General features: G+C 37.8%; 1 protein-coding gene across 1 annotated transcript in view; it reads right to left on the bottom strand.

Moving 5' to 3' along the window:
* Positions 1-1,250: 1,250 nt before the first annotated feature.
* Positions 1,251-26,519, bottom strand: part of pcp4b (Purkinje cell protein 4b) — a 48,702-nt gene continuing 23,433 nt past the window's right edge. Inside the window, exons 2-3 of the mRNA XM_024263592.2 lie at positions 15,059-15,110; positions 1,251-1,891 (exon numbers count right to left, since the gene is read on the bottom strand). Coding sequence (XP_024119360.1) covers positions 1,761-1,891; positions 15,059-15,110 — 183 coding nt within the window. The 3' untranslated portion in view covers positions 1,251-1,760. The remainder of the gene's footprint in view (positions 1,892-15,058; positions 15,111-26,519) is intronic.

Here is a 26,519-nt window from a genome sequence, read left to right on the forward strand (position 1 = left end):
ATGATGTTCCCTGATTCTTATGTGACCAAATAAAGGAATTTGCCCGGCTACAGCATTTGGAAGTTGGCTATTTTCTTCGGGTTGGCTGAACCTATTTACACCTGATTAGTCCACACATAACATAGGCTTTTCAGTAAATTCGGACAGGATTTGCTAAAAAAGTACAAACAAATAAAATGTTGTGTTGTTTTTTTTTTCAGAAAGTGTATTTGAACTGCTTAATCTTCATTGTTTTTTTTCACTGAGTTCACCACCGCAACCCTGGTGTATGAATGTTGCTAACTGCTGCTAGCATAACTTTCACACCAAAACAAAGGCGTTTTAACAACCTTTTTAGCAGTAGTTCTACTTATCAAACACAAAACATGGAGTCTGTATTTCACCATTTCTTTTCATAGATGAATAGTTTTTACGCCGGTGTTTTTCCTTTAGTTTATGAGACCTCCGTTTTGCGTGATCAATATGAAAACTTGACTTGAGCGAGACTTTTGTATTTATTTCAAGACGTCGCATACAATAGCTATTAGAGTTGATAAAGTAAACCGAGTTGGTAACTCTGCAGGAATAGCTCAGTTTTTATAAAGGAACAAAGTGTGTGAAGCTAATGTCTTCTGAGTAAAACAACTTCACAGCATGGCAGAAGGATCTAACAAAAGAATGACGTGATGGTTCTGTGCTAAAAATACAAATGAAGAACTACTGTTGAGCTTGAAATGTTGTTTTTTTTTTTTCTTTCTTTTTTTTATTTTTTTTTATAAGAGCCTTTGTCTATTCCTATTCACATTTTCTCATGATGACTAATCCACTTGAAGAGGGAAAAAAGGCTCTTTTGTGCCAGCTGCTCGTGGCTGAAATCTTGGCTGTTCCGTCATTTAAACAAAGCTAAAAAAGAAAATCGAAGCAGCTGGAAAGAGACGACCATAATCACACGCCAAGAAAGCTTTATGTGTTTTTAGAACACCAGCTATTTAAAGTTTAGTAAAACCAAGAAAATATTTTTAAATAATTTACCTTGTGTTGGTGAAACATTGCTTCACACGCCAAATTTGAATACTAACTTTATTTGTGTGCTTGTATTTTTGTGCTTGAAGCCATCAAGCGGAGAAAAGAATAGATCCAGGCGAGCTAATTCAGTAGAGCTTCTATTTATAGTTTTATCGTCAGAACAGTCAGTCTTTTTGCATGCAGCAATTCAGCAACCGCATGCAGCTTGAGATGTCCGACAGATGGGGAGATATTCATGCGCTGTACACAGTTTCCACACATAGGTTTTATTATTTTAATGTACACGGAGAGACAGTCTTCATAGAACCATGCAGGTAAGAAAAAACACTTCAGGGTGAAAAGAAAAGCTCCGAGCTAAGTTCTCTACAAACAACCTTCACGTCAGCATCTGCTGCTGATACACCTGCTCACAGATGCTTTCCAGGAAACATCATCCCGAGCCAACACGTACAAAAACATAATCTAACACAAAGAACAGTCTAGACCTTATGGTGGATGCAACAGATATGGCAGGATACAAGCCAGATGCTTCATGTTATTAGTTTAAAATATTAAATAATGGTCATAATATGACAGGATAAAGAGAATTTGCAGACATTTCTTATGGTTAACCCCCCTGCCCCCCGCCCCGAGAGTCCCAAGAGTTTCCACAGGTATGAATTTGTTTACATGCAAATCTCACACCATCGCCACTGTGCTGCCCCTGTCCCGAGCCCCACACACGCCCACACAGTGACGGAGCAACATGGCGCTCACTAGGACTTCTCGTCTCGCTTCTTCTTCTGGAACTTCCTGAACTGGGACTGGATGGTGACCGCTGCCTTCTCGGTCTCCGGGGCGTCCATGTCGATGTCAAAATCCTCTGGGACGTCTGTCTTGGCCTCAGCTTTGGGAGACAAAGGGACAAGTCGGCGTGAGTTGAAGTAGTGTGAGAAAACTGTGATTCACATGAGCTGTTACAAGGTGCATCAGTCATGTATTTTTTCCCCAAACCCTTTATTCTTGTGCTGCATTTGTTACTGAGCGGTATGATTTCATGGTGCATGCTTGGTGTAGACCGCTAGCATGTCAATGCATCATGACATCTAGAAAAGCAACAACAAGGGATCTTATCCAGCAGCTCGTGTTTTTATTGCTTTACTTTTTTACATCATGTATGACAGGAATTTAATCTTGTTTTAAAGAAGATTGTTTCTAAGAAGAATACCGCCATAAAGAGGAAACAGAATCGCTAGCTTAACCCTATATTGGTGCTTTCTGATGTCACTTTCTGCCAATCAACGGGTGGCAACGGTGACTCCACTCCAACCATCCCGTTCTATTTTTCTGTGAACCTACAACGTATGGGGGCCCAAACAGGTACGTGTCGGAACTGTTTAATGGGTTAATTTAACAATGGAATTGCTCAAAATGCCAGATCGAACTGTAGCGGTACTGGACTGCTCAGTGGAAACGAAGCTTTAATCACATGCACCATACAGGTGCTGTGGATTTTTGGGTTATCAGGGCCCATGAAGGGTTAAGTAGCAGCTGCATCTTAAAGGGATCACAGGTGTGTCTTGCAGTTCACTTGAGGCTCGTTCGGCTGAGTTAAGGGACATCATGAAAGTGGATCAGGTGTGTGGTAAGAGATAAGGTGTACCCACTGATGACTTACAGATGATGCCCTCGTTTAGTTCCCTTATACCACATACTAGTCAATAGTAAGGTGTGAGTACTGGCCCCCTTACTGACCGCCTGCAAAATTTGCAAGTACAGGTTCTGCTACACAAGGACACCAAAGAATGCTGACACAAACTATACTCTGATCGTCAAATTTCCTAAATCTTAAGAGCCAGGCTGCACCACGAGGAGTGTGCAAGGAGAACCCACTTATCAACAGCATCAACGGTCTCTTTGAGCAGTCTTCAGAATATAGGGGGAGTTGAGAAATGCTAAATTCAAATGACGAACCATCACACCATTTCTCACTTGCCCTTTTTTGAGTCTTCTCTTAAAACCCACTTTTACTTGGCTTTTAATACTCAGCAAAGAGGTTCCCTCTTTCTTTTATATTTTTTCTTTCTTTTATCCCTCTACATTCCATTTACTCTCTTTAATGTATTTTTTGTGATGTGCTTTTGCTTTTAAGAATGTAACTTTATAAGCATTTCATTGTACACTGTTAATCTAATTTGATTTGATTCTCTATATGTCTTTATCCTCTCTTATTGTGCAGCTCTTCAAGTCTGTATGGGCAATTTAAGTGCTTTATAAATAAAGCTTATTATTATTATTATTATAAATGTTCACTATCACCTATCACTCTTGGCATACCAGTAGACAAAAATGTGCTTGAACATTTTCGCTCTGCGGGTTCACTGAGTCATCGACGATCTTGAAATTTTGTACGACACCGTCCCCGTACAGGTTTGTCCATTTTCCCCCACAGACTCTTCGTATCGACTCGTGAGGGCACTCGTATAGTCGTCATACTGTTCCCTTTAGCACTACTTCCAAAATGAGGCTTTCTGCAACACTGAATTCTTTAAAAAATCTGCTATATCACATCTTTGCATAAGTTAAAAAACATATTCTCTTTCAAAGTAGGCCCCAAATATTTTTTATCCAAGGCCCTCAGTGTCTGTTCATTCAGATATTCTATGTCAATTCTAAAAATACACAAAATGAAATCACGTTAAGGTAATTAAACCACAAAGCTTTTATTTTGGAAAGCACTAATGATGTGTGGAAACTGCTAAATATATAAAGTTTGATTTAATTTGAGGAAATTGATCCCTAGGGAGTCACATAATTAAACAGTTTTTAGGTGTAGGAATGTGAGTCCATTAGTTTGAGCAAAACATTTGTCAGATCATTAACTTTTAACTTGCTCCAAACTGAAAAAATGTACTAGTTGTGAAATATACTCTAGTGTTTCCAACTTTAAGCTAAAAGTGAGCTATTTCCTGTTTGTGTTTCTCCTGCAGACGATTGATCTGCTTGAGTTTGATCCGCAGAACTTACTGCAGGGAAACACACGACAGACCAGCAGAGAAGCATGGAGGCGACTGTAGTATCGACTGTGCGGCTAATGCTCGGGTTCCCTCGGGGCTGAGCCTGAGTGCCTCTTTTGTGCCGCTCGAGGAGGAAACACTAACAGTTGTGTCATCCAAGCTTTGAATCCTGCAATAATTGATATTGACTGTTCTAACCTTGTGATTTCTGCTATTCCCACCTCAGAGACATCGAGCTGTGCACTCTGCCATCAGTCAACCCCGGGCATTAGCTTCATCGACATTAAGGTTCAAAGCAGGGAAAATAATCGAGGAAAGGTTGATGTGGGTAAAAGAAGCATGGAAAGCTCAACAAAGTCATCCGAGTCAAAAGTTTCAACACACAGAAAAGTTTGGGTAATGGTAACGGTGGGTAATTTTATTTAACCCTCGTGCTATGTTGATCTCACTCTTATGTTGATGTGTGATCCCTCCCATGACAAAAGTGGACAATGGTCTGCTATGGACACCAGGCAAGATAAAAAAAATACTCTGGGAAAAAAAAGTTCAGCGCGCTTGTGTATTGTGGGAGATGACCCCACTTTTAATGTCAACATGCCTAGGATAGCACAAGGGTTAAACAATTTATTTAAAAAAACTGATGTAACACTAAAATAGTAAGAACACTATTGACAAAAAGCTGAGTACGAGCCCCTCCCAACTCACAGAAACGAGTGGGTTCTAATGAGCTGAGGTCACAAAGTGAGAACCATCCCCCAGGCTAACACAAACACCCAATTTCTCCACAAAGCTTCACAATTCAGCTAGTGGTGCTCAGCCGCTAAGCTTCGTCATTCAGCTGGCGGTGCTTAGCTGAATGGCCGCCATCAGCTAAGTTTTGCCGCCCAGCTAGCGGTGCTCAGCTGCTACTTTCGCCACTCAGAAAGCTTAGCAACAACCCCCAGCCATCGCTACAACCAGTGTGGCTGGGGCTAGTGGTTCTACTAAGGCAGATCTACGGTATACACATCCATCTTCATAAAAGTTCAGGTGTTGTTTGTTTTCTTGAGCGAAACGCAGACACTCAGTTAATGCTGGCTCTACGATGACATCATGTAAATCATGTAATGGGCGGCACTCACAAGTAGAGAAAGGCGGTGCCTCAGAGATTGAGTCGTTTTACTTCCGGGTAGAAAAAAAAAACTCATGAAAATAACTCATATTTCCTAAATAATTTTTTTTAGTGTCCCAAAAGTAATATATGCTCATATACGGTAAGTGGATAGTTCACTCTGAAAGGCTTGAGAAAATCATGTTATAGGCCCATTTAAGTACTGACTAAAAGTGGGAGGTTAGTGTTCTTTTTGATCAATTTGTTTTGTTCTGTCAGACCACAGTCACACAGTGGTGTAGTGATTAAAATTCTGTCCTTTTGTGCAAGTTGATGTTTTTATACATGTCACAGTCCAAAAATATGCTTCATAGGTTATTTGGTTACTGTGTTGTCCATAGATGTGACTGTGTGTGGTTGTGTGGCCCTACAATGGACCTGCGACCTGTCCAGGATGTATTCCACCTTCCTGCAGCTGTGAATAGGATAGGCCCCAGCAACCGCGTGACCCCCAAAAGGAATCAAGTGGGTTTAGAAGATACCGTTATTACAGAGCTGCCCTCACACTTTGCATATCATGCTTTCATGAATAACTATTTGATGAAAACATTAATGTTGCACAACTCTAGAAGAAAGCTGAACTCCTTAAAACAATATAATGTAATGGAGAACCTCTTGATATGTTTGCAAAAACAAAAAAAGGATTTTCTTTGTCCCTGCATCAGAAATGTTATGCTATAGACAAAAAAAGACTCCCCACAGTCTTTTGGATAAGATGCTAGATGCTCCCCGGACCGGTCTTACAAAGTACCATACAGTTGAAAACACCTACATCCTTTACCAAATCTATTGATGTTCTTAGCAAAGGAGGCGGCCTCACAGCTTTTGTCCTTTTTCCTGCTTTTAAGGCGCTTTGTTTTCACCGTCCAGGAGGGAGGTGAGTGCACGTTCATGCAGCTGTGTCTCTTTTGAACTGGCAAAGTCCCATTTTCTTCTTTTCAGAATAAACACCATTACTCGTGTGAATGGACTCCCACTAAGGGGCGGAAAGAATCTGAAGGCCGGAAAGGTCATTTTGCTGCTGCAGTACGACGAGAACTGATTTTCCGAGGTCACATTTTCATTAAATCTAAAGAATTTTTTTTTAATCTCTCTGTATATTTTTTATTTTACTGAAAACTTAAAAAAAAACGTACAATCCTGAAATCCACAGAGATATTTTGTACTGCTGTACACTTGATCATTTTCTGTAATAGCTGTTATTAAAATGCGCCCCGCTATGTTTTCTGCAGTTACTGCTTTGCTTACCGATCGCACAGAAAGCCTCAGGCTCTGTTTCTGTCATCTATTTAACGATCACGCCCACAGTCTGCCATCCTGAACTTTATGCCTCAATCAAGACACTTTTTTGAAAATATTTTCTTTTCCACGATCCAAAGTCTTCTTAAAATAAACAACAAAGGTTTACATATAGTAAACAAGTGTATAATGTTGTAACAGTATTCTAAAATACTGTATGTCTGAAGGGAAATGTACTTTAAAGGTGTTACATTCACTTAATTTCTTTGTATTATCCATACCAACACTTTTGATTTGGATCTGCGTCTTTGTGTTCTGCATTTTTCTGTCACCACTACAGACTTTGTAAAGCTGAGGATCCAGACATCTAACAGATAAATTATCATCTCGCCAGAGACATAAGCGCCAAGGATTGAGGACTACAGATTCCTCTGAATCCTCATGTGATAGGACTCTGGCTGAGATGCATGACTCTAACTAGTAGTGTATTTTTTTATATTTTCAGATGTAATATTTGTTTAAAAAAAATTAAATACAGCTTTAGATTATGTCGATTGCGGAGAAATGTTTTTACTTCTGTTGCAGAAGTGGAAAATCTGTTATTGAAAAAAAAAGGAATGATGTTCTGTATTGGACATTGGCTTTTAATTTAATTCCAGTGTCAAAAATCACTGTTGAAGTGAAAATTTTGAAATTTATTTTTCCCTTTTATTTCTTGAAACCTGTGGACCCCTTCTGGGGTCATTATACATTACAAAATGATCTTTCTGCGTTTGGTTTTGATGAGTTGTGTGGTGCATCTTGGGTCTGCTACCTGATTGATTTTTGAAGTTTACTAGGTTTAACCCTTTAACACCGGAGCACCAGTGTTTATGTTCTTTAATTTAATATAATTTTTTAATTGTTAAGGTGATCAATGTAATTCCAGCAGATACTGAAGGACAAAAGCAGCTCGAGCCTTCTCTCTCTCTCTCTCTCTCTCTCTCTCTCTTATTTATTTATTTTTGCTTTAGATATATTTATTTTTTTCCTTTATTTGCTAATGCACTCAAGCTTTATTGTTTTTTTTCTTGAAAATGTGACACTTTATGCAAAAAAATCACTAATACAGACCCAACCAGACAAGGCTGTGAGAAATATTTAAAAACTCAATTGAAAACTGTGTGTTTGGTGTTTTTAATATGTTCTTGTAGCATTTTTCTGAGGATGGAGGACATATATAAAGAAAATTAGGATTAAAATTAAATGTCTGAGTATTTCTTTTTTCAAATCCATGTAAATTAGGAACAAATGCAATAAATGTTATTGGAAAAAGCTTGTAGGTGTGATGCAGATGTTAAGCTCCCTGCTCAGCTTTATTCTGATGCTTTCACTGGTAGACAAATATATCATTGCAGGGGCAGAGTTGCAGTGTTTGGGGGGTGTCTCAATTTTTGACTCATTAGAATCCTTATTGAAAGCAAGTATCTTTCAGCATCAGTTAAAAGCACGTCAGATAAAAAATATATATTTATTTTAATTTTTTAATGTTTATTACAAAAACAACAGTAAAACTGTTAGTAATACATATTTTTGATCTTTTCCTTTGTAACGGCCTCCCACTCTGCTTTTTTTTGCATTTGCCACCCTTACAAAGTCTTCTGCTCCTCCTTCTCCTCCCCATATAGAACGTTCTAGCTCTACCACTAACTGTATGTCTTCATTTTCTTCTTTTAAGCTGGCATCTGGCTCAAATCTGTAAAGCTGTTTGGCTCTGATGTTGCTCGGCGTTTTTGTTGCCCCACTAGTGTTAGCTTGGGGCTGTGAGGGGCTGTAAGCTAGCAGGAGAGCGTGTGCATGTTGGAAGTAGGGGGAGGGCTGACACTGCAGCAACAGTCTCGCCAACAATTAAGAAATGAATTTCTAAAGAACTCCTGCCATTCTGCAGAAACTACGTCATAGAAAACGACCAAGGTTTTTAAATTTTGGCTAAAAACGGTATAATCATAATTTAAAGACCATTCTACAATAGATTAAAGATGATCAGTTGTCTTTGAATTTACCGAATGGATAATTGGAGCACAAACAAAACTGTTCTATTTTTGTCATGCACCTATTTATAGGTACAAAAGTACAAAAATCTGTATGGAATTGCAATGTATAATATGGTTTAAAATTTGGTAAAATTAAGGAACACAAGCCAAAGAATTGGAGAAAAAAATATGTATCAGATGAGGTTTGGTACAGAACACAAGAGGGTTTCACTGTGTTGAAACTTCAGAGGCTAGAGTACTATTCTATAAAGGTTTATAGGTGAGAGGAGATTTTTATAAACTTGCAAAGGGTTCACTAGTATTTTTGGATCTGAAGCTGAAAGTGCATGAAATTAAAGAAAACTCTACAACCCTGAGGCTCCTGAACATCAGACCACTGCAATCAATGCACAGCACTCCTGGAGAACTGGCTCCGTATTGATTGATGCTGTACGTTTTTTTTATTTTTATTAGTGAAAGAGTTTACGTGTACTTGTATTCAGATAGAAAAAAATAAAAATGTGGGCTGCAGAGCAATGATTTGTCTTTTTTCAGAGACAGAGGAAGAGAGAGCAATGAGGTGTTTAAACGTTAACATAATCTGACATCGAGAGAAGACATAATAATTGTAAAATTGTGAATAAATAGGTCACTTCACTGCACAAGCTTGTTTAAAGCTCATTTTTAAAGCATGACTTTGGCCTTCAGGTTTGAATTTCTCCTGTTCTTCATTAGCAATAAGCTACTGTTGCTTCTTACACACAATTCAAACAAATGTGAACACTTGCAGTAATAAATTAAGGAAGAGAAAGTAAAAAAAGCAAACAGACGAGATGTCCCAGATATTATTAAAGCATTAGCATGTGTTGCCCTTTGATTTTGCGGTCAGTGAGTTTGGTTTTTGATGTCATAAAGTGGTAGTAGCAGATGTTACCGGGAGAGGGGGAGTCTGTGCAAAGGACACTGATGCAATAAGAAATGTTGCACAAACACACAACATCTGGACTCCAAATATGTCAACCAGTGATGCAGAAGATGACTGAACATGAAAAACTCTAAATCCAACAAGTCTGCTCACTCCTCAAAGCAGCTTTCATTGAAGTTCCTCTGCAGTTACTGTACATTATAGAATTTTGTTAATATTAGACTTCAGATAAACACAAAATAAATGCTGCAAAGTAGGAAAATAAATGGTTCAATTTAACATTTCTAAAACCTGCTGATGCCTGTGCGGTGCCATTGAAAGTTGCTGCTCCACAGTTTAAAAGGACATTCCTAAAGATATGAAAACATCTGTTTGTGGTCGTTCTTGAAGCCGGTGTTCTGCTGAGGCCTGACAGGGAGCGAAGGAGAGCAACAGTCACCATTGTTCTGAATTTTCCACTTCTACATCTCTGCATTAGGATTTATGCTGGTGAAGCAGTTTGCATAGGCGACAAATTCATCTGCAAGGTCACCCAACAACTTTATGTGTGTGCCTGTGTGTTTGTGCAGTGAAAGCTACCGACTCTTTCACAGATTTAGTGACAAAAGTCACTGGTTTGAATTGTTAAATAAATGTTATTCACTGAATGTGTTAACTAGTTTTTGTTCAAAGCAACCTTTGATAAACTCCATTAGGACAGGTTAGTAGCTGTTTTAGCATTTTTTTAACAAGTTTTTCCTGGCAAGTTGATTTCCAGCTGTTTGAGATTAATAAACATTGAGCAACAATATTTAAATTCTTTCCTAATGACGATTTTTGATCATTGACAACATGACCAAATAAATAAAAATCTTGCCTGTCACAACCTGTTGGTATGAGATTTTTTGTGTCAGTTTTGAGATTTACATTTCAAACGCAGCTTGTTTTTTGATAGAAAACACACATTCTACAGAATAAGAATAAAATCAGGGATGTGTGGTCTTTCATGAACTGTCCTTCACTAACCTTCCTTTAATGCCTCCAAACTGTACTTTTTTCCTTGATGCTGCCAAACTCCATGCCTTCAGGGGCAGATACCTGCTGCTTATTCAGATCTCCTTGACCTACCTGTTGCTGATTACCTGCATGTTCTCCTGTGACCTCCAGCAGCTGCTGTCAGTCAGAACTCGCCACACTCCATTCCATCCCTATCAGCCTCATTACCCAGAGTTCCGTGCTGCAGACATTCCTCTGCTCCTCCCCTGTGACTATTAGATCAACTCATGTCTTGTTGATGACCCTCTATCTGTTTTTGGATCTTGAGTTACCTGGGGATTTGCAAAGTGCTCTGACTTTGGCTCATGGATCTGGATTTACTTTTTGGTTGTTTGCTGGATTTACCTCTCTGATCACCACAGCTCCTCATCCTGACCGGTTTTCTCTGAAACTCATCTAAAACTCCAGAGACTGACATAACTGGTTCCTCCTCCACATATCTAAGACTCTACAAATAAACTGGTTATCTACAAGTCTCTGCCTTTCTTGGGTTGCCTGTCTTATAACCAGGGGTGAAGGTAAGCAGCAGCGATTCCGGTAAAAGAATTGGAGGTGGAATGCCGCCCGGGCTGGAAGGAGATCAGATGTGTGGCCTGTTTTCACTGTATAACAATTGACACTCAAGCTGTGAGCAGGCAGCGCTTCATTGGATGTTTGCATTGTTTTCATTAGTGTATCTGTCAGTTGTTTAAATGCTCTGGATCTCTCTCTGTGGGTCTGTGCTCTCTTGCTTCCATAACAGCACGTCCTCGTTCCGGGGTCGTCACATATTGATGTTAGGGACTCCTCCGCGTCACTTTTTGAGTGTCCCCAACTCGTGTTTTATTTATTTATTCTTTTGACATGCTGGCTGTTCCCATTAAATCACAGGTCCCCAACTTCCAGGCCGCAAACCGGAACTGATCCAGTACCGGCACTGGTACCCTAACCCGGCCCCCAGTTGCGTCTGGTGCCAGTTCGTGTCCAGTACCGCATCTGGTACCGTTTTCAGGCCCGGTTCACGTCCGGTACAAGTTCGGGTTCAGTACCGTGTCTGGTACCGGTTCGGGTTTGGGTCCGGTACTGCAACAGGGCTGGGTTAGGGTAAGAGTATCACGTCCTGAGGGTTGCGAACCCTTGATTTTATAGCCAGCACGTCAAAAAACAACGAGTTGGGGACACCCAATGGACTTGCGTCGTAAAAAGTAAATGGCAACACGGTGAAATAAAGACAAATGATTTCAAAGAAAAAACATAAATATAGAAGAACATGCAGAGTAAAATAACTTAAATGTTTAAGAGGAAAATCCAAAGTAATGATGAAGATGTTCAGGGCAAATCTTCTAAAGGATAGGATGAAGAAGAGGAAAAGGGGAGATAAAGTTGCATGTAAAATACCACTGAGACACCAGGACCATCAAGAACAGGTGACTTTTCTATGTTTAATCTGGACAAAAGAACATTTTTAATGGATCTTTGCCAAAAATTGAATGCACAGTCAAAGATCTTAGATTGTCTAGATTAGTACCGGCATGACAAAAAAATCTACTTTTACCCCTCCATATAACGTTACAGGATTGTAAATGTTTATTTAACCGTTAAAAAGGAACAAGTTCTATTGAAAAGAACTCTTTAACACTGAGACGTTTCCAGCAATGACTCCATAACAGACGCTCTCTGACCTACTGTAACTCTTCAACAGTTTAAGTCTGACAAAAAGAAGAGTGGCTTTTCAGTTTATTTACGTTTATCGTGTGAGCACTTCACTACTGTGGCATTTTGCATATCAGCACAAGGCTGCTTTCCTCCACTTACGTTAATTGCGTACACAGTTGAAAAGTTACTGTAGTCAAAAGCTCCGGTATTGAAGGATTAAAGAGTGCAGCTTGACAGCCTAACTCTGAAGTAACATTACTATGAGTGGGTATGGAGCTGCTGCTGATTAAACTCAGTCAGGATGAATGCAGCTGCTACTTTATCAGAATCCTTTTATAGAAACCGACTAAAAACCAGAAAGACATTATGCAGTAACACTTTAATATAAAGAAAATAAATAAATCTGACAGAACTGTTAAAAAATTTAAATAAAGCCATAAAAAAGACATTTCATTTGAAGAGAGTACACTTATATCTCTATTTTTTTCTTGGAGTGATCATTTCTTTTTTGTATGTATTCTGCTGAATCCACTCGAATTGTCATCCCGTCTATATCAGGGATCTGCTGCTGAGTCAGAGCATCAAATCATCGGCATGATTTAGAGGAGGGGGAAGCTGGGAGGATATTGGTTTTTACACTGCAGACTTTATTTGCTTCACTATGATGGTTTTAATGACAGAAGCTCACCGATAAAAGGTGATTTGTTACACACTTGCTACATGGAGTTGATCTTTATTTCCCATAGGAGCGGACCGCGTCTATCTGAGAGACTCTTCTTAAAGAAGTGCTCCTCAAAGTTTCCTCCATTGTTTTTGATTCTCTGAGCAGAAGAACAGATCTCAGCTTTCACAAGTGATACCTCACAATGCTGTTTTTAAGTATTTTATTTAAGCTTGTGACATTGTGGCGCAGTAAAAGATCAAAATAAAACAAGAACAAGGGATTTATCAAGTTTTTTTAAATTATAAAAGACTTCAAACCTGTACTTTGACACCATTGGGGGGTGTTTTTTCCATCTTGAACAAATAAAACTTAAACAATTAAAAAAAAAAAAACATCAGGCCCAGTGTCTCTAATTTACCTCATCAACACTAAATCCAAAAAATATGTAACACAAGGTTTTTATTAATGCCATAAACTAAATGTTGATATACCTTATTCTACTGTTTACCACACCAGCAAGACAGTAGAAAAGACATAAGAGTAGTTTTATAGTTTCCTTTAACCTGTTTGGCTGAATTTGATGATTTTAAAGACTGAAAAGAAAAATCTAAGAAGAAAGGATTGAAACACAGCGGAGGAATTCAACTATTTAGTCTTTTATTTTATTTTTTTTAAATTAACTTTTGCTTCACCATCTGGACTAAAAACAAGCACTAAGTGAACGTTCCCTCTAAAATGATGCTTTTTTTTACCTCCTCATGACAATCGTTCTCAAAAAGGAGCTAGATCAGAGTGCGGTTCGTGCACGCTTCGCACCAAAGCTGTTATCTAGACATTGTGACACACCATGTATTAAACAATCCACTTTTGCAAAAAAACAAACTAAAAAAGTTGTAATAATTGATTTAATATTCATGTTTTTCTTAAATGACCACGGTGTGAGCAGGATAAAATGCTCCTTCAGGTTTGCATAACACTGAAGTAAGCACATGACAAAAAAATTAGATTAACGCGATCGAAAAAAAAATAAAAATAAAAAAATAATGTCTGTAATTAATTAATCATGACTAATGTGATAAAGTGACGGCCCTAGTTACACTAAGCTATAAGCTGTTTGCCTGGACTGCAGTCTGGGCGAGGAAGGGGTTGACTACGGTGGCCCTGAAGTGCAAATCACATCAACAAATCACTCAACACAAAAACTTTTTAAAGATCACAACAATTAAAAAAAGCGAAAAAAAAACATGACATTTCAAGAATCAAAGCAAACTTCCAGAAATCAAAACACAATGAAAAAAAAATGAAATAAGATAAAAGGGAAAATTTCACAAAAGTAATTTCCAGACATAAAAAAAAGAAACAAAATAAAAAACAGGAAAAGGTAGGCACTATGGGACATCACTGATTGGATGATGATGATTGTTCACTTTTTTAACTGACAGTTGTTTGGCGATATCTTAGAAGATAGAAGACATTTCTTTAAGCTTTAGGACACAACCACTGTAAAAGTTGCTCAATTGATTAAATAACTGTTTGACCACAGTTCAGGTAAATCTCAATCATCATCCAATCACTGACGTCCCATGATACCTACTTTCCTGTATGTTTCATTTAGATTTCCGAAAGGCTAAATTTTATTTAAGTTTTGGTTTCTGGAATTTTGTTTAGATTTTTATATAAACACATGTTCTTTTTTGATTTGGTGTTGTGATATATATTTGTTAAAGCTGGTTTGTTCGTGCAATTTCTCCTCTGGGCCACCGTAGTTGACCTCACACCAGTTCAAGTCACAAGCCATTGAGTTTGCAGTAAATTGGTGCCATGTGGAGGAGTGACTTTAACTTGATTTGTGGTTATTCTGTCACCGCTGGCCTTTACTTCTGAAAGCTTACTTCTAAGTCAAAATCTGAATTAGTTTAAGGTCCATCCACATCATCTGGAGGACCTTTAAATATTTGATTTAGGATTTTCCTTTGACTGCACTTTTCAAAGGGTGATTTTCCTCCCTTTTGTGGGTCATGCTTTTCCATTCGTGATCCACAGATACCACAAGTTACACGATGTATTGTTTGAAGAACATTATGAATTAACCATCTTAATGTGCGCTTCAGTTTCCGTGTCAAATAAACAAAACGAGACCTCAAACCCCTCCCTGATGAGGATCTGTCCTGACAGAAAGCCCTGAGGTCAGGCTGGGAGAGTTTCTGCCTGCATGTGTGCGCTTCAGTCCTGGATGCTGTCAATCATTTGACTCACGCCTTTCAGAAGCAATTTCATAAACACGGGCTGTGGCGTATAGTAAACTACTGCCTACTTCCCCTCATTGCAATCATCTCCATCCACCCCAAGCAAAAAACTGGAAAGCTGCAGGGAAAGAAAAGTTTATTCTCATCTTACCTTGTCCTCCAGCGGTCTTGGTGTTGCCAGAGGCTGCTCCGGATGCTTGTCTCTAAAATGTAAGAAGAAAAGAGTAAAGTTGGATTATTTGTGCATTATAATTCACAGTGTTGCATCAAACAGTTGTAAATCTGCTGGAGTCTGAGCTGATCTGCTGTTTGAAGCCGTGTCTGATTATTTCAGGCGGTGTGAACATTATTCAGGCTGCACATGATGTGACCTGCAGGCGGAGAGTCTCATGACAGTGAAAAGGCCTCAGTGCGAAATACAAAATGATCCGGACTGACACGTTGCCGAGGTATAACTGTTTGCCGCAACCCTGCGGAAGTCACCAAGTGACAGATGAACCAAAGCGAATGTCCCATTTCCTCCAGACCGGAATACTGTTGACCGAATATTGACTGTGGGTTTTTTATTTTAAAATGATAGAATTCTAGTTCAATAACAGTTCTCACTATAGTGACAGCATTTTTACAATGAAGCATAATAATAATAATAATAATAATAATGGACAAAGATAAGAAAGCACAAGTTATTAGGCAGTATAAAAATAAAATTAGCTTAGGAGTTATTTGACAGTTCATTCAAAGGGTTTTTATCAACTGCCTTTTTTAAACACATACATTCAACAATTCAAAAGGCTGAATTATTTTTATTGATTATTTAGTTATTTATCATGAATTGTGACTGTTTCTATGAAATTGCATGAAAATGTCCCTTTTAAATACCATGTGAAGTTGTGTTTAAAAAAACACACAAGCAGCTGTTTTTCACTCTGTTTCTTATTTAATTCATTAAAATTCATTTGACATAAAAAGTAAGAAACATCCTGAAACAGTCCACATGCTTAACAGAAGGTGCAAGTGGGAACGGTCTTCAGGTACATTCCAGTTGGGTCAGATCTTATTTTGAAGGCATACGTTTCATTGTCTCCATTGGTAGTCAATAAATACGAGTACAGGACAAATGGAGTTCCTCAGGGTTCAATTGTTGGACCTCTGATTTTCAAATTGTACATGGATCAGATCCCTCACACTAAAGGTTACAGTTGTGAAGGCATCACTCAGCTTTGTGGATTCAAATTATCTCCTGCTGCTGCTTAGAACAGCTAAGCCAGGTGTGGTCAGACTTCACTCTAACTTTAATCACATAGAAGTCATTGTCTTTGGAAAGAATAAAGTTAATGAAACTAAACAGCAGATTTCTGAAGAAATACGATAAAAAGTTATAGACCTTTGGTTCAAGACTTTCAGAGCTCATATTTGGAACATATGTATATCAAACCTTTAACATTGCAATCAGCTGATAGTCCTTGAAGTTAAAATCAAACAAGATGTTTCCAGCTAAGTATATATTTAAATCCAAATTGAGAGCAGTTCTCTTTATCAATATCTTTTTTTTTACTTTTCCCCCTCTGTGTTTCATTTAATGAACGTCTATGTATTTATTTTTGTGTTGTTATTGTTTCCATGCAATTTTCCAAAGCTGTTGCATCTCTGTAAAACCTTTTCAAGTGCCTCTGTGTATATAAGATACAACACAAATATAATTGCTCCACCTTTAAACATTTAAATCACAGGGGAGTGAGGAGTCAAATGTGTAGTGAGTGCAGCATCAAACACACATTGTTCATTTCCTCCACAACAAAGAAACTCAGAGGTCGAATGTTAAACGGAGGCTATTTCAAATGTATGACATTACTCTTAAACTCTTACACCTTAACATTTGTCTAAGTCATCTCAAGTTCCCAAAGCCAATTATTCACCCCAGCACAGCACTCCTTAATAAAAAAGTGTCTCTCCTTCTATTAATCTAAAAATGGGAGGCTAACCTCCAGAGAAATAAACACAAAGATTAGCCCAGTAACGTATGTATTCCCCATTTCTGCTAGTGTGACACTTAATTTCATTAATGTGCACTTCCATAGAAACTCAGCACAAGGGAGCTTGCAAAGTTTACACTTATATTAAAACAATAAAATATGACCCTCCTACTCCTGCAGGGAAATAAATGTTCTGCAATATCTTACAATATGCCGGGATAAATATAAAAGTGTACACCAGAGAAGAGAAACTAATATTCAAAGCAGTTGTGCGGTTTATGTGGGTCATAAAGCTTTGCACAGTTTTTACAGACGTGGAAAAAACAGGAGATCTTCTGAAAGCGAAGAGCGGGGAAAGTAATATTCAGTCACAGTGAGAGGCTTAGTACTACTACACCCGAGCTTTTAATAGACAGAGTGAAAGAGAAGGATGTGATGAGGAAAAGAAACGATGAAGAGCTTTTACGGTCCTCTTTCATTCACAGAATAATTAAAGAAAGGAATTTCCCTCAAAAGCATGGCTTTAATGCATCAGAATGTCCATGCAATGATATGCAAAGCATGGCCGGCTCATGATGACAATCGTTTTATCTTTCAGAAGGGATCATATGGATTGTTGAAGAACATTTGATGAGATTTCACAGCCTCACTTTTGGGCTGCACATCTACTGTACAATTTAACCTGAAATAATACCCACCTATTGGTACAGCACAAAATGTAAACGGATAAAATTACTATTTTAATCTGCAAGTTTTTTTCTAACTGTGTGATCATTGGTCAAACACTTAATGATCCAGTGCAAAAGGGTCTGTAGAAAACAGTTTGATCTTCAAACACTGGTTGTTACATACACACAATGAGACAAATACGTGTTTGAAGACCTTGAGTTTTTGTACTATTTGAACTATTTGTATCCTACTGGTGCCAAAAAGTATTTGAACACCTTTCAGCTATAGTTTTGACTTTCAAAGACCTGTTAGTCCACCTTTAAATAGTCCATCTCCACATATTTTCTTAAATTAGAAGCACCTGTTTGAGGTTGTTAGCTGCATAAAGACACCTGCCCAACCCATACAATCAGTAAAACTCCAACTACTAACATGACTAGGACCAAAGACCATGACTGTCAATTTCCCTCAGACTGGAGCTTCATGCAAGATCTGACCTCATGGGGTCTCAATGATCCTAAGAAAAGTGAGGACTCAGCCCAAACTACATGGGAGGGGCTGGTCAATGACCTGAAAAGATCTGGGTCCCCCGTTTCCATGGTTACTGTTGGCAATACACTAAGACTTCATGGTTTGAAATCATGATTGGCAAGGAACTGCTTAAACCAGCACATGTCCAGACCGTCTTAAGTTTGACCATTTGGAAGATCCAGAGGAATCATGGGAGAAAGTCATGTGGTCAGATGAGATCAAAATAGAACCTTTTTAGTCTGAATTCCACTAAATGTGTTTGGAAGAAAAAGAACAATGTGTACCATCACAAGAACACCGTCTTTACTGTGAAGCATGGGGGTGGTAGCACCATGCTATGGAGGTGTTTTTCTGCACATGGGATAGGACAACTGCACTGTATTAAGGAGAGGATAACCAGGGTCATGTACTGCAAGATTTTGAAGATCACCGTCTTCCCCTCAGTGAGAGCATTGCTGTGTCTTCCATCATAACAATGACCCGAAAGACACAGCCAGAAGATCCAAGGAGTGGTTCCGTAAGAAACATATTGAGGTTCTGGAGTGACCTAGCCAGTCTCTAGACCTAAACCCAATAGAAACTCTTTGTTTTTCACTGTGTTTTTCAGTGATAGCTCAGAAACCTGACTGATCTCGAGAAGATCTGTGTGGAGGAGTGGGCCAAAATCCCTACTGCAGTGTGTGGAAACCTGGTAAAAAACTACAGGAAATGCTGTATAATACAAACAAAGGCTACTGTACTAAATATTAACACTGATGTTCTCAGGTGTTCACATACTTATTTTTTACATTTTTACCAGCAGCATACAACTTATTTGAAAAATCATAAAATGTGATTTCCAGATTATTTTTTTTTATTATGTCTCTGACAGTTGACATGCACCTAAGAAGAAAATCCATGATCTCTAAGTGGGAGAACTTGCAAAATCACAGGGTGTTCAAATACTCATGTATATTGGAACAGGTGTATATTTTAAGCAATCAATCCAATAATCAGCCTGTGCAACTCATATGTTGCAAAAAACAGCATTTATGGTTAAATACACATAAACCATGAAAAAAAAAGCAAAACTGCACACTACATTGTTCTTAATTGTAGTCCATCAGGTAGGTAGATAATTGTTCTTCGGTGCGTTTCCCCAACATACAAGTTTTTCTGTCTCATATAGAGATAAATTACTGTACAATTTATGTTGAATATTCATCTATTTGTCAAAATTCCATTGAAAAATAATGGCTCCATGACAACATGTTTTCTCAAATTGAACAGAGACGAAACTCTTATAAAATAAAATAAGATTTCTTGCATTAAAATCTACCATGAAAGTTGTTGCCCATAAAATGCAAAAAATCCCTTAAAAGGACATAATGGATTTGATTAATCAATATTCTATTTTGAACAATGACATGAAACCAACATGTGTCTAAGTAACTTAGTTTTAATTAGTGTGGACTTAAAAACCATTGAATCTTCAGCGTTTGATTAGAGCCACAGAATCTTTAGCTCTCTGCTGAGTCGATGCAGCTCCAGGCCTGATAGCATCAAGTGATCTTTGCTGCTCATCCATATCAGCCTTAACTGATTTATTCAACATTCCTGTTGTTTGTTTGGCTGCACTTTGGTGGTCCATTTGTTCTCCAAATGACACGACTGAACAGGATTAACCCTTTCAAAGCGGTCATCCGAGAGGAACTGTCCGATGGAATTCCCAGCAATGAAAGCATCACGGGTGAGCGGGATAATAATTCATCCAGAGCGCTGTGCAGCAGGAACTTCATACGAAGCAGAGAGGTGGACAGAACACTAAAATTATACCCTGTGAAATTATCACTGTAATTACTTTGTCATTTAATCATGGCATGTTTACTGCTTGCTGGCAGATCGGTTTTCCTGAGCTCTCTCTGGGAGGCGATTTTCCCTGTTGCAGTGAGGAGGAGGAGGAGAAGGATGAAGACAGCAGGATCAATACCCCCCTCTGCAGCTAAGATGTACTGTATGAGTGGAGGGACCTGGAAGATGAATGACCAACTTAAAATATTGATGGTCTAGTGGGGAAAAGAGAAAGAAAATGGATTGGGAGTAAGTTTGGCTGCTGTATGTAGATGGTGAGGCTTTCCTCAGGATTAGAGCTTTCCAAAAAAGTTGGACAGGACACAAGTGGAGGCTAAAGGGCAACATGGACATGAAGATATTATAGCTGCACAGGTTAAAACAGCTGTTGAGAGACTCCCGGTTTGGCTAATATATGGGTAGTTGAACATTTTTACTGAGGAATTTGAGATGGATGCAAAGGAGATTGTTTGTGGTGTCCCACAAGCATCAATTCTGGGCCCCTTAGTGTTTCACTTTTACAATAATGATATATTTAATGCATCAAAACTTTTAAAATTCATCTTATTTGCGAATGATACAAATATATTTTAATCCACAGACTAATCCAAAGCGTATATATATGGTAAATATAGAGGATTGATTACAACAAACAATCTTTAAACTTAAAATTAAAGCAATTTATCCTTCATTATAAAGTCCACATAGCTGTCAATAAAAATAAGTAACGAGAGCAGAACAGAAACTAAACTGGAAGCCTCACATCGGACACATACTAAGGAAAGTCTTAAAAAGTATTACAATTAAAAAGTAATTATTTATATTCCTCAATAATAGTAGGTATTTAACATATATTTCAAAGATACTTTTTTGTGTCAGTGTGCGGTACTAAACTCTGGAATATGTTAATCCCTAAGCTTAAACAATGCACAAATATTTATTAGTAAATAAAAATTGTACAAAGAATGTGAAACTGTGAGTTTTTCATCAAAAAATCACCTTTAAAAGAACTTTTTTTTTTTTTTTTGCAAAAATTGTTCAACAACAATGAACTGTGGTGTGTATTCACTAATGTAGTGAATATTAATGAATGCTAGTTTTTTTGCAAAGACTTCTGGGAAAATTCTAGTGCACTTGATTTTGGAATATAGTGCACTATAGTGAGTGGGGAAGGAATTCGGACATAGCTCTGGTCAAGATGAGCATCAGAATGAAGAAGAAAGATGGCTGAAGTGACTTTGAACGTTTCATGGTTGTTGAGATTGGAATCACAGATGTGCATCGACAAACCTGCAGCTACTGTGTGATGCTATCATGTCAGTACGGACCAAACTCTCTGACAAATGTCTTTGTTGAATCTCTGCCACAAAGGATTAAGACAGTTGTGACGGCAAAAGTGGATCTAACCAGGTACTAGTAAGGTGTACATAATAAAGTAGTCAGTGAATATATTAGTGTGTGTACTCGTGTGGCGTGTAATATCACATATGACAAAAATTAATGAGCACTACATTTTTGATACTATTAATATTTATCAGCACTTTAACTTATACATTATAAATAAATCTAGATATGATGTCCCATGTTATGACAATTCTGTAAATAATTTAGGTAGACTATAATACGGGTTGAATTATAGCTAAAGAAATTCCTTCCACTCACTTTAACCCTGTCATGGCTGACTTTATTTACAATTACCTAAAAATATTCTTCAATGTGTTTTTTCCTTTCACTGTGGTTCTAAAATAAATCAAGTCCTGGATTTTATAGTATGTTACAAATGGGCAACAAAAGGCTTTAAAGAAGTCCTTGATCAAACATTTTGACGAATATTATATTTAATGGATTTAATGTATTATGATGTGTATGTGTGTATGTATGTTTATGTCCATTCATGCTTAATGTTAATTTATATGTGTATATTTAATTTCTGATTAATTTGTGACTATATACAAGTTTGATTTAGATATGTTTTGGTTGCGTTTTTCTTTTTAATTTTATTTATATGTATTGCTTAACATACATTTTTTTTATTCTGATTACCTTTTTTTACTTATTTATTTTACTTTTTAAACTACAAACGACAGATTTTTTGAAGTCTTTACAGCCACCAACCTCCTGGGACTGATTTCTCAAGGTCATTAGTAAATTATGAGTTACATGACATCAAATCAAAACTTCATATTTGTGTGTGCTCGGGGCATTTTTAGTCCAAACATTTATGTAAAGATTTTTTGGGGAAAAACACCCCCATAAAACTGTGTTATTACTTTACCCGAATAATGATTTTAAAAACCAGTTCTCTTGTTTCACTGGGGTATTTTTATTTTTTTTTATTGTTTTTATGTTTTATTTCTCACCTCAGGAAGGTCATAATGTTATAATTACAACTTTATGCCTGACAATTTTCATTTTTTTTCTAAACAATTACACTTTTTTCAGAGAGGTTCCATAAGTCCTGGACTATAACTCCGATGGATATTTACTTTTATTACTTATTTTTTTACTTTTACTAGACTAATAGTTATTTAAAGCAATACTAGTTTTACTTTAGAACAACTTAACCTTTCTAACCAAAAACTGGTTGGATGACACAATTGTTTGCAATGTATTGAGATCAACATTTTCAGTGGGTTTTATTGTCTGATTGGGATTAGACAGCAAAACTACTTCATGAAGTCTCAAAGAAGATTCAATTCTGTCTGGAGAGAATTATTAAAAAATGTTAATTGTTGCAGGAATGTTAAAAGCCAATGGAAAGTCAAAGTTTTTCATAATTTAAGAGAATCTGACACTAGAATCAACATTTACTACAATGATTTTGATTGATAAACTATAATCAAGAAATGGTTTTCAGTTTTTGGGTAAAAAAAGACTGGATAAGAGCAGGAATTTTGACAAAAACACATTATAATTTATGAATATGCATAAACTAAACAAAAGCCTGTTTCCTAATGAGCATAAAGAAGTAAATTCAGAAGAAATATTCAAGTGAAAAGTTCTTCAAAAGGTTTAAAGTTAAATCCAAAGAATTAAAAGTTGGGGCACAATTTCTGTTTTATTGTGTGGTTTGAGTGGTTGTTGTCATTTATTTCCATTTTAGTTGTGTATTTTTTCCTACCTGTCCTGAACGCTCCTGCAGGAAAATCTTCCAGTTCTGAATGTCATCAGCCATGCAAAGCTGCCTTTGTTTGTTTGTTGTTTTGAAGGAGCTCAGAGGGAAGCAGGAGGCGCGCCGCAGAGTAACAGAGGGAAAAGAAATGGTTTCATTTAGGTGCCGTGTATCTGTCTGTCTCCGAGGGGATTAAGCCTAAGTTACTCTCATTGCAGCCTTTCCGCGGCAATTCCCCTGCATGTTCAAAGGTTTCCCATTTGGTTGTGTCAGAAAAGGTTTCCGTGCTTTTAATAGCCGAGAAGTCGAGGAGGCATTGCTCTGTGTGTCCTCTTTTCTGCGCTCCTCTCTCCTTCCCTGCATTATTAATCTGGCGCGTTCAATGAATTTCAAACAGCTGTGGTTTGATGCTGCAAGGGGAATGTGGCATATTCTCCAGTTTAGAGCGTAAAAAAGCCTATCTTTGGGGAGACAATGTAAAAATAAGTTCATGTGTTTGCTGTAAAGTTGTTGGTACGAGTCACACATGTGGTATGTTGTGTTCTACAACCTGCTGGTGTTCCTGGTTGTTTCAGAGAAAGACCCTGAGGTGAGCTGGACCACAAAAGTTGCTTTAAAGTGTTACAGTTAGGGCTGCCACGATTAGTTGACTAGTCGACTCTTAAAATAATCGACAACTAATTTCATAGTCGATTAGTCGTTACTTGTGTAATACAGAGTCAGAGAGTTGTAAAGTTGAGAGTTATAATTGCGCTTTGCTAATTTTTTGGACTATTTGGCATTTATTAGGCTATTTTTCTTATTTAATATTTTAGCAACATGCTAGCTATTTTGGCTAATTTAGGCTTTTTTAGTTTTTTAAGCTATTTTGGAGTTAGCTAATATTTCAGCTACATGCTAGCTATTTTGACTAGTTTAGGCTTAATTTTTTTTAGGCTATTTTTGGAGTTTAGCTAATATTTCAGCTACATGCTAGCTGTTTTGGCTAATTTAAGCTTATTTTTAGTTTTTTAGGCTAATTCTTTAATTTCCCTGCGGGCACGTCCCAAATGGATTAATAAAGTTGTCTATCTATATCTATCTATCTAATTTGGCATTTAACTCATATTTTAGCTGGCTATCAGCTTCAGCGTTTTTTGCTATCAAATTCAGCATCTATAGCTATCAGCACAAGTCTACAGCGGCAAAATTCAGCTTACCATTATCACAGGTAATCCTATGTATCTATTTTTTAGTTAGTTTAAAGCTAATGATGGTTAAGATGTGTGCTTTCATCCAGTTTGCCCATGACCTGGTAAGTTGACTAATCGGAAAAAATAACCGGTGATTAGTCGACTATTAAAACAATCGTTTGAGGTAGCTCTAGTTACAGTAACACTGATTAACTTTCCTGCAGATCCAAACACAAAAAATTACCTGTTTTTTTTATTTTTTTCATTTTCAAGCCACAATTCTCAACTACCAAGAAAATCTCCCAACAACCGTTAAATTACCAGGTCAAGCCGCTCCTTCAGACAAAAAAAGAAAAATAATATAATTGCTGAAAGCTTCAGTTCCACCGGCCAACTAACCAATCCCACATCACCTCTCCTCAGCAGCGGTCTCCACGAGTAAACTGCCCTCAAGCTCATTTGTATTCATGCTTGCTTTCCAAGTGTTGATGTTGATGCAACATTGCAGCTTGGTTGCAACAATACCAATTACTAAAGATGGATAGTTTTTCTTTTACAACACCAAAACAATCCCGTTAGACTATAATTGGATTTTCAGGCATAATTCACGCGTTCCAGCCATCATTGTTTTATGAAGTACGCTGTAAGATCAGCAGCAGCAAAAGAAATGGAGAGATGTTGAATTTGTGTGAAGATTTTGTTGGTTTGATTCACTTTTAGTTCTGTTTTCTTGGTTTTGCGTGTTCCCTCTGTCACAGTTTCCCCTGGTACCATTTACTAATGACCCAATACTGAATTTATTGAAATAGGAATCATCAGTATGTTTCAAGTGTCTGCTCTTCACGTCAACTGTTCTGTCACACTGTTTGTTTTCCCTTTGCTATTTTTATGTAGTTTATTTAAGTTTGTACCATAAACCCAGTGTCCTTCATTTAGGGTCCTTCACCACCAGTTCCTGACAATGTGCTCAAAAATCTGCCTGGAGTTAAGTTTGTCTTAGTTTGGAGGCTTTTTTGTCAATCAGCCATCTAAAACAATGAAAGAATGATCATCTTTCAGTCAACTTTCTGCCACAACACTAGTGTTCATCATTATCTAATGTAGGAGTCGGCGTCTCATTCAGACCACAGAGCACCAAGCCACATGGGAGCAGCTATGGAAGAAGCCACTTCAGGACATCTTGGTTGGTGATTTTACAGAGGAACAATGTGTCACCAGAGCAGTGCAGTGGCACAGTTGGTCATGTGACTTGTTTAATTTGAAAAAAAGTGTTTCATCGCAGTTTTGCAAAATATGTCAATTTTGATATGCCTCAAAAAGCACCTCCTCCAGTCACTAAAACATTGAATGGAAGTTTTTTTTTAATTGACAAGTTTTCATTAAGCAAACTTACTACTTCAAATCCAATTTGTACAATTTCATAGTCAATGGAAACAAAGCTCCTCAATCGCATCAATGACAATAAGATATAAATCGAATTGTTGTTAAAATGTGTACACCCCTATAATTGGTACTTCTTAAAATCAGATCATTTAAGAGAGTAATAGGAAACTCCAGGCATCAAGGGCTGCAGTGTCTGCATGATTTCCAGATCTTCAAGCTCCACTCATGAATGCTTACCTGGTTCAGGTGTGTGCAGACAATTGGAACACGCCAGAGTGGGCATGTTGGAAAAAATGCAGGAATGTGACTCTTGAAGTTGCCTATCAATTAATTCCAAGAAGATATTGCAGAAATAATTAATTGTACACATTGATTATAAAATATTTCTAAAGTGATTTTAAGTTTATTAACATTTTACGTTGTGGCTGTGTGTGCTCCAACAGCCCTGTCACCCTGAAAGGGATTCAGTGGGTTCTGAGGATGGATGAATGGATGGATGGAAGGATGGATGATGGATAGACAGACAGACAGACAGACAGTCAGACGGATGCATGGATTGACGGATGAACGAATGGACTTAAGGAGGGAGGGAGGGCTGGATGGATAGACAGATAAATGAACAAACGGTGGAGGGATGTATGGGTGGATGGATAGACGGACAAAGGGAAGGATGGATGGATGGATGAACAGACCGAAGGATGAAGAGACAAATGAAAGGATGAATAGATCAATGGATGGATGGATGGACGGATGAACAGACGGATGGATAGATGGGTGGATGGACAGACGAATAGATGGATGGATGGATCAGGGATGGATGGATGGACGGACGGACGGATGGAAGGATGGATGGATGGATGGATGGATGGACGGATGGATGGACGGATGAACGAATGGACTTAAGGAGGGAGGGATGGCTAGATGGATAGACATATAAATGAA

The sequence above is a fragment of the Oryzias melastigma genome, unplaced genomic scaffold, assembly GCF_002922805.2.
Source record: "Oryzias melastigma strain HK-1 unplaced genomic scaffold, ASM292280v2 sc00289, whole genome shotgun sequence".
Taxonomy (NCBI): domain Eukaryota; kingdom Metazoa; phylum Chordata; class Actinopteri; order Beloniformes; family Adrianichthyidae; genus Oryzias; species Oryzias melastigma.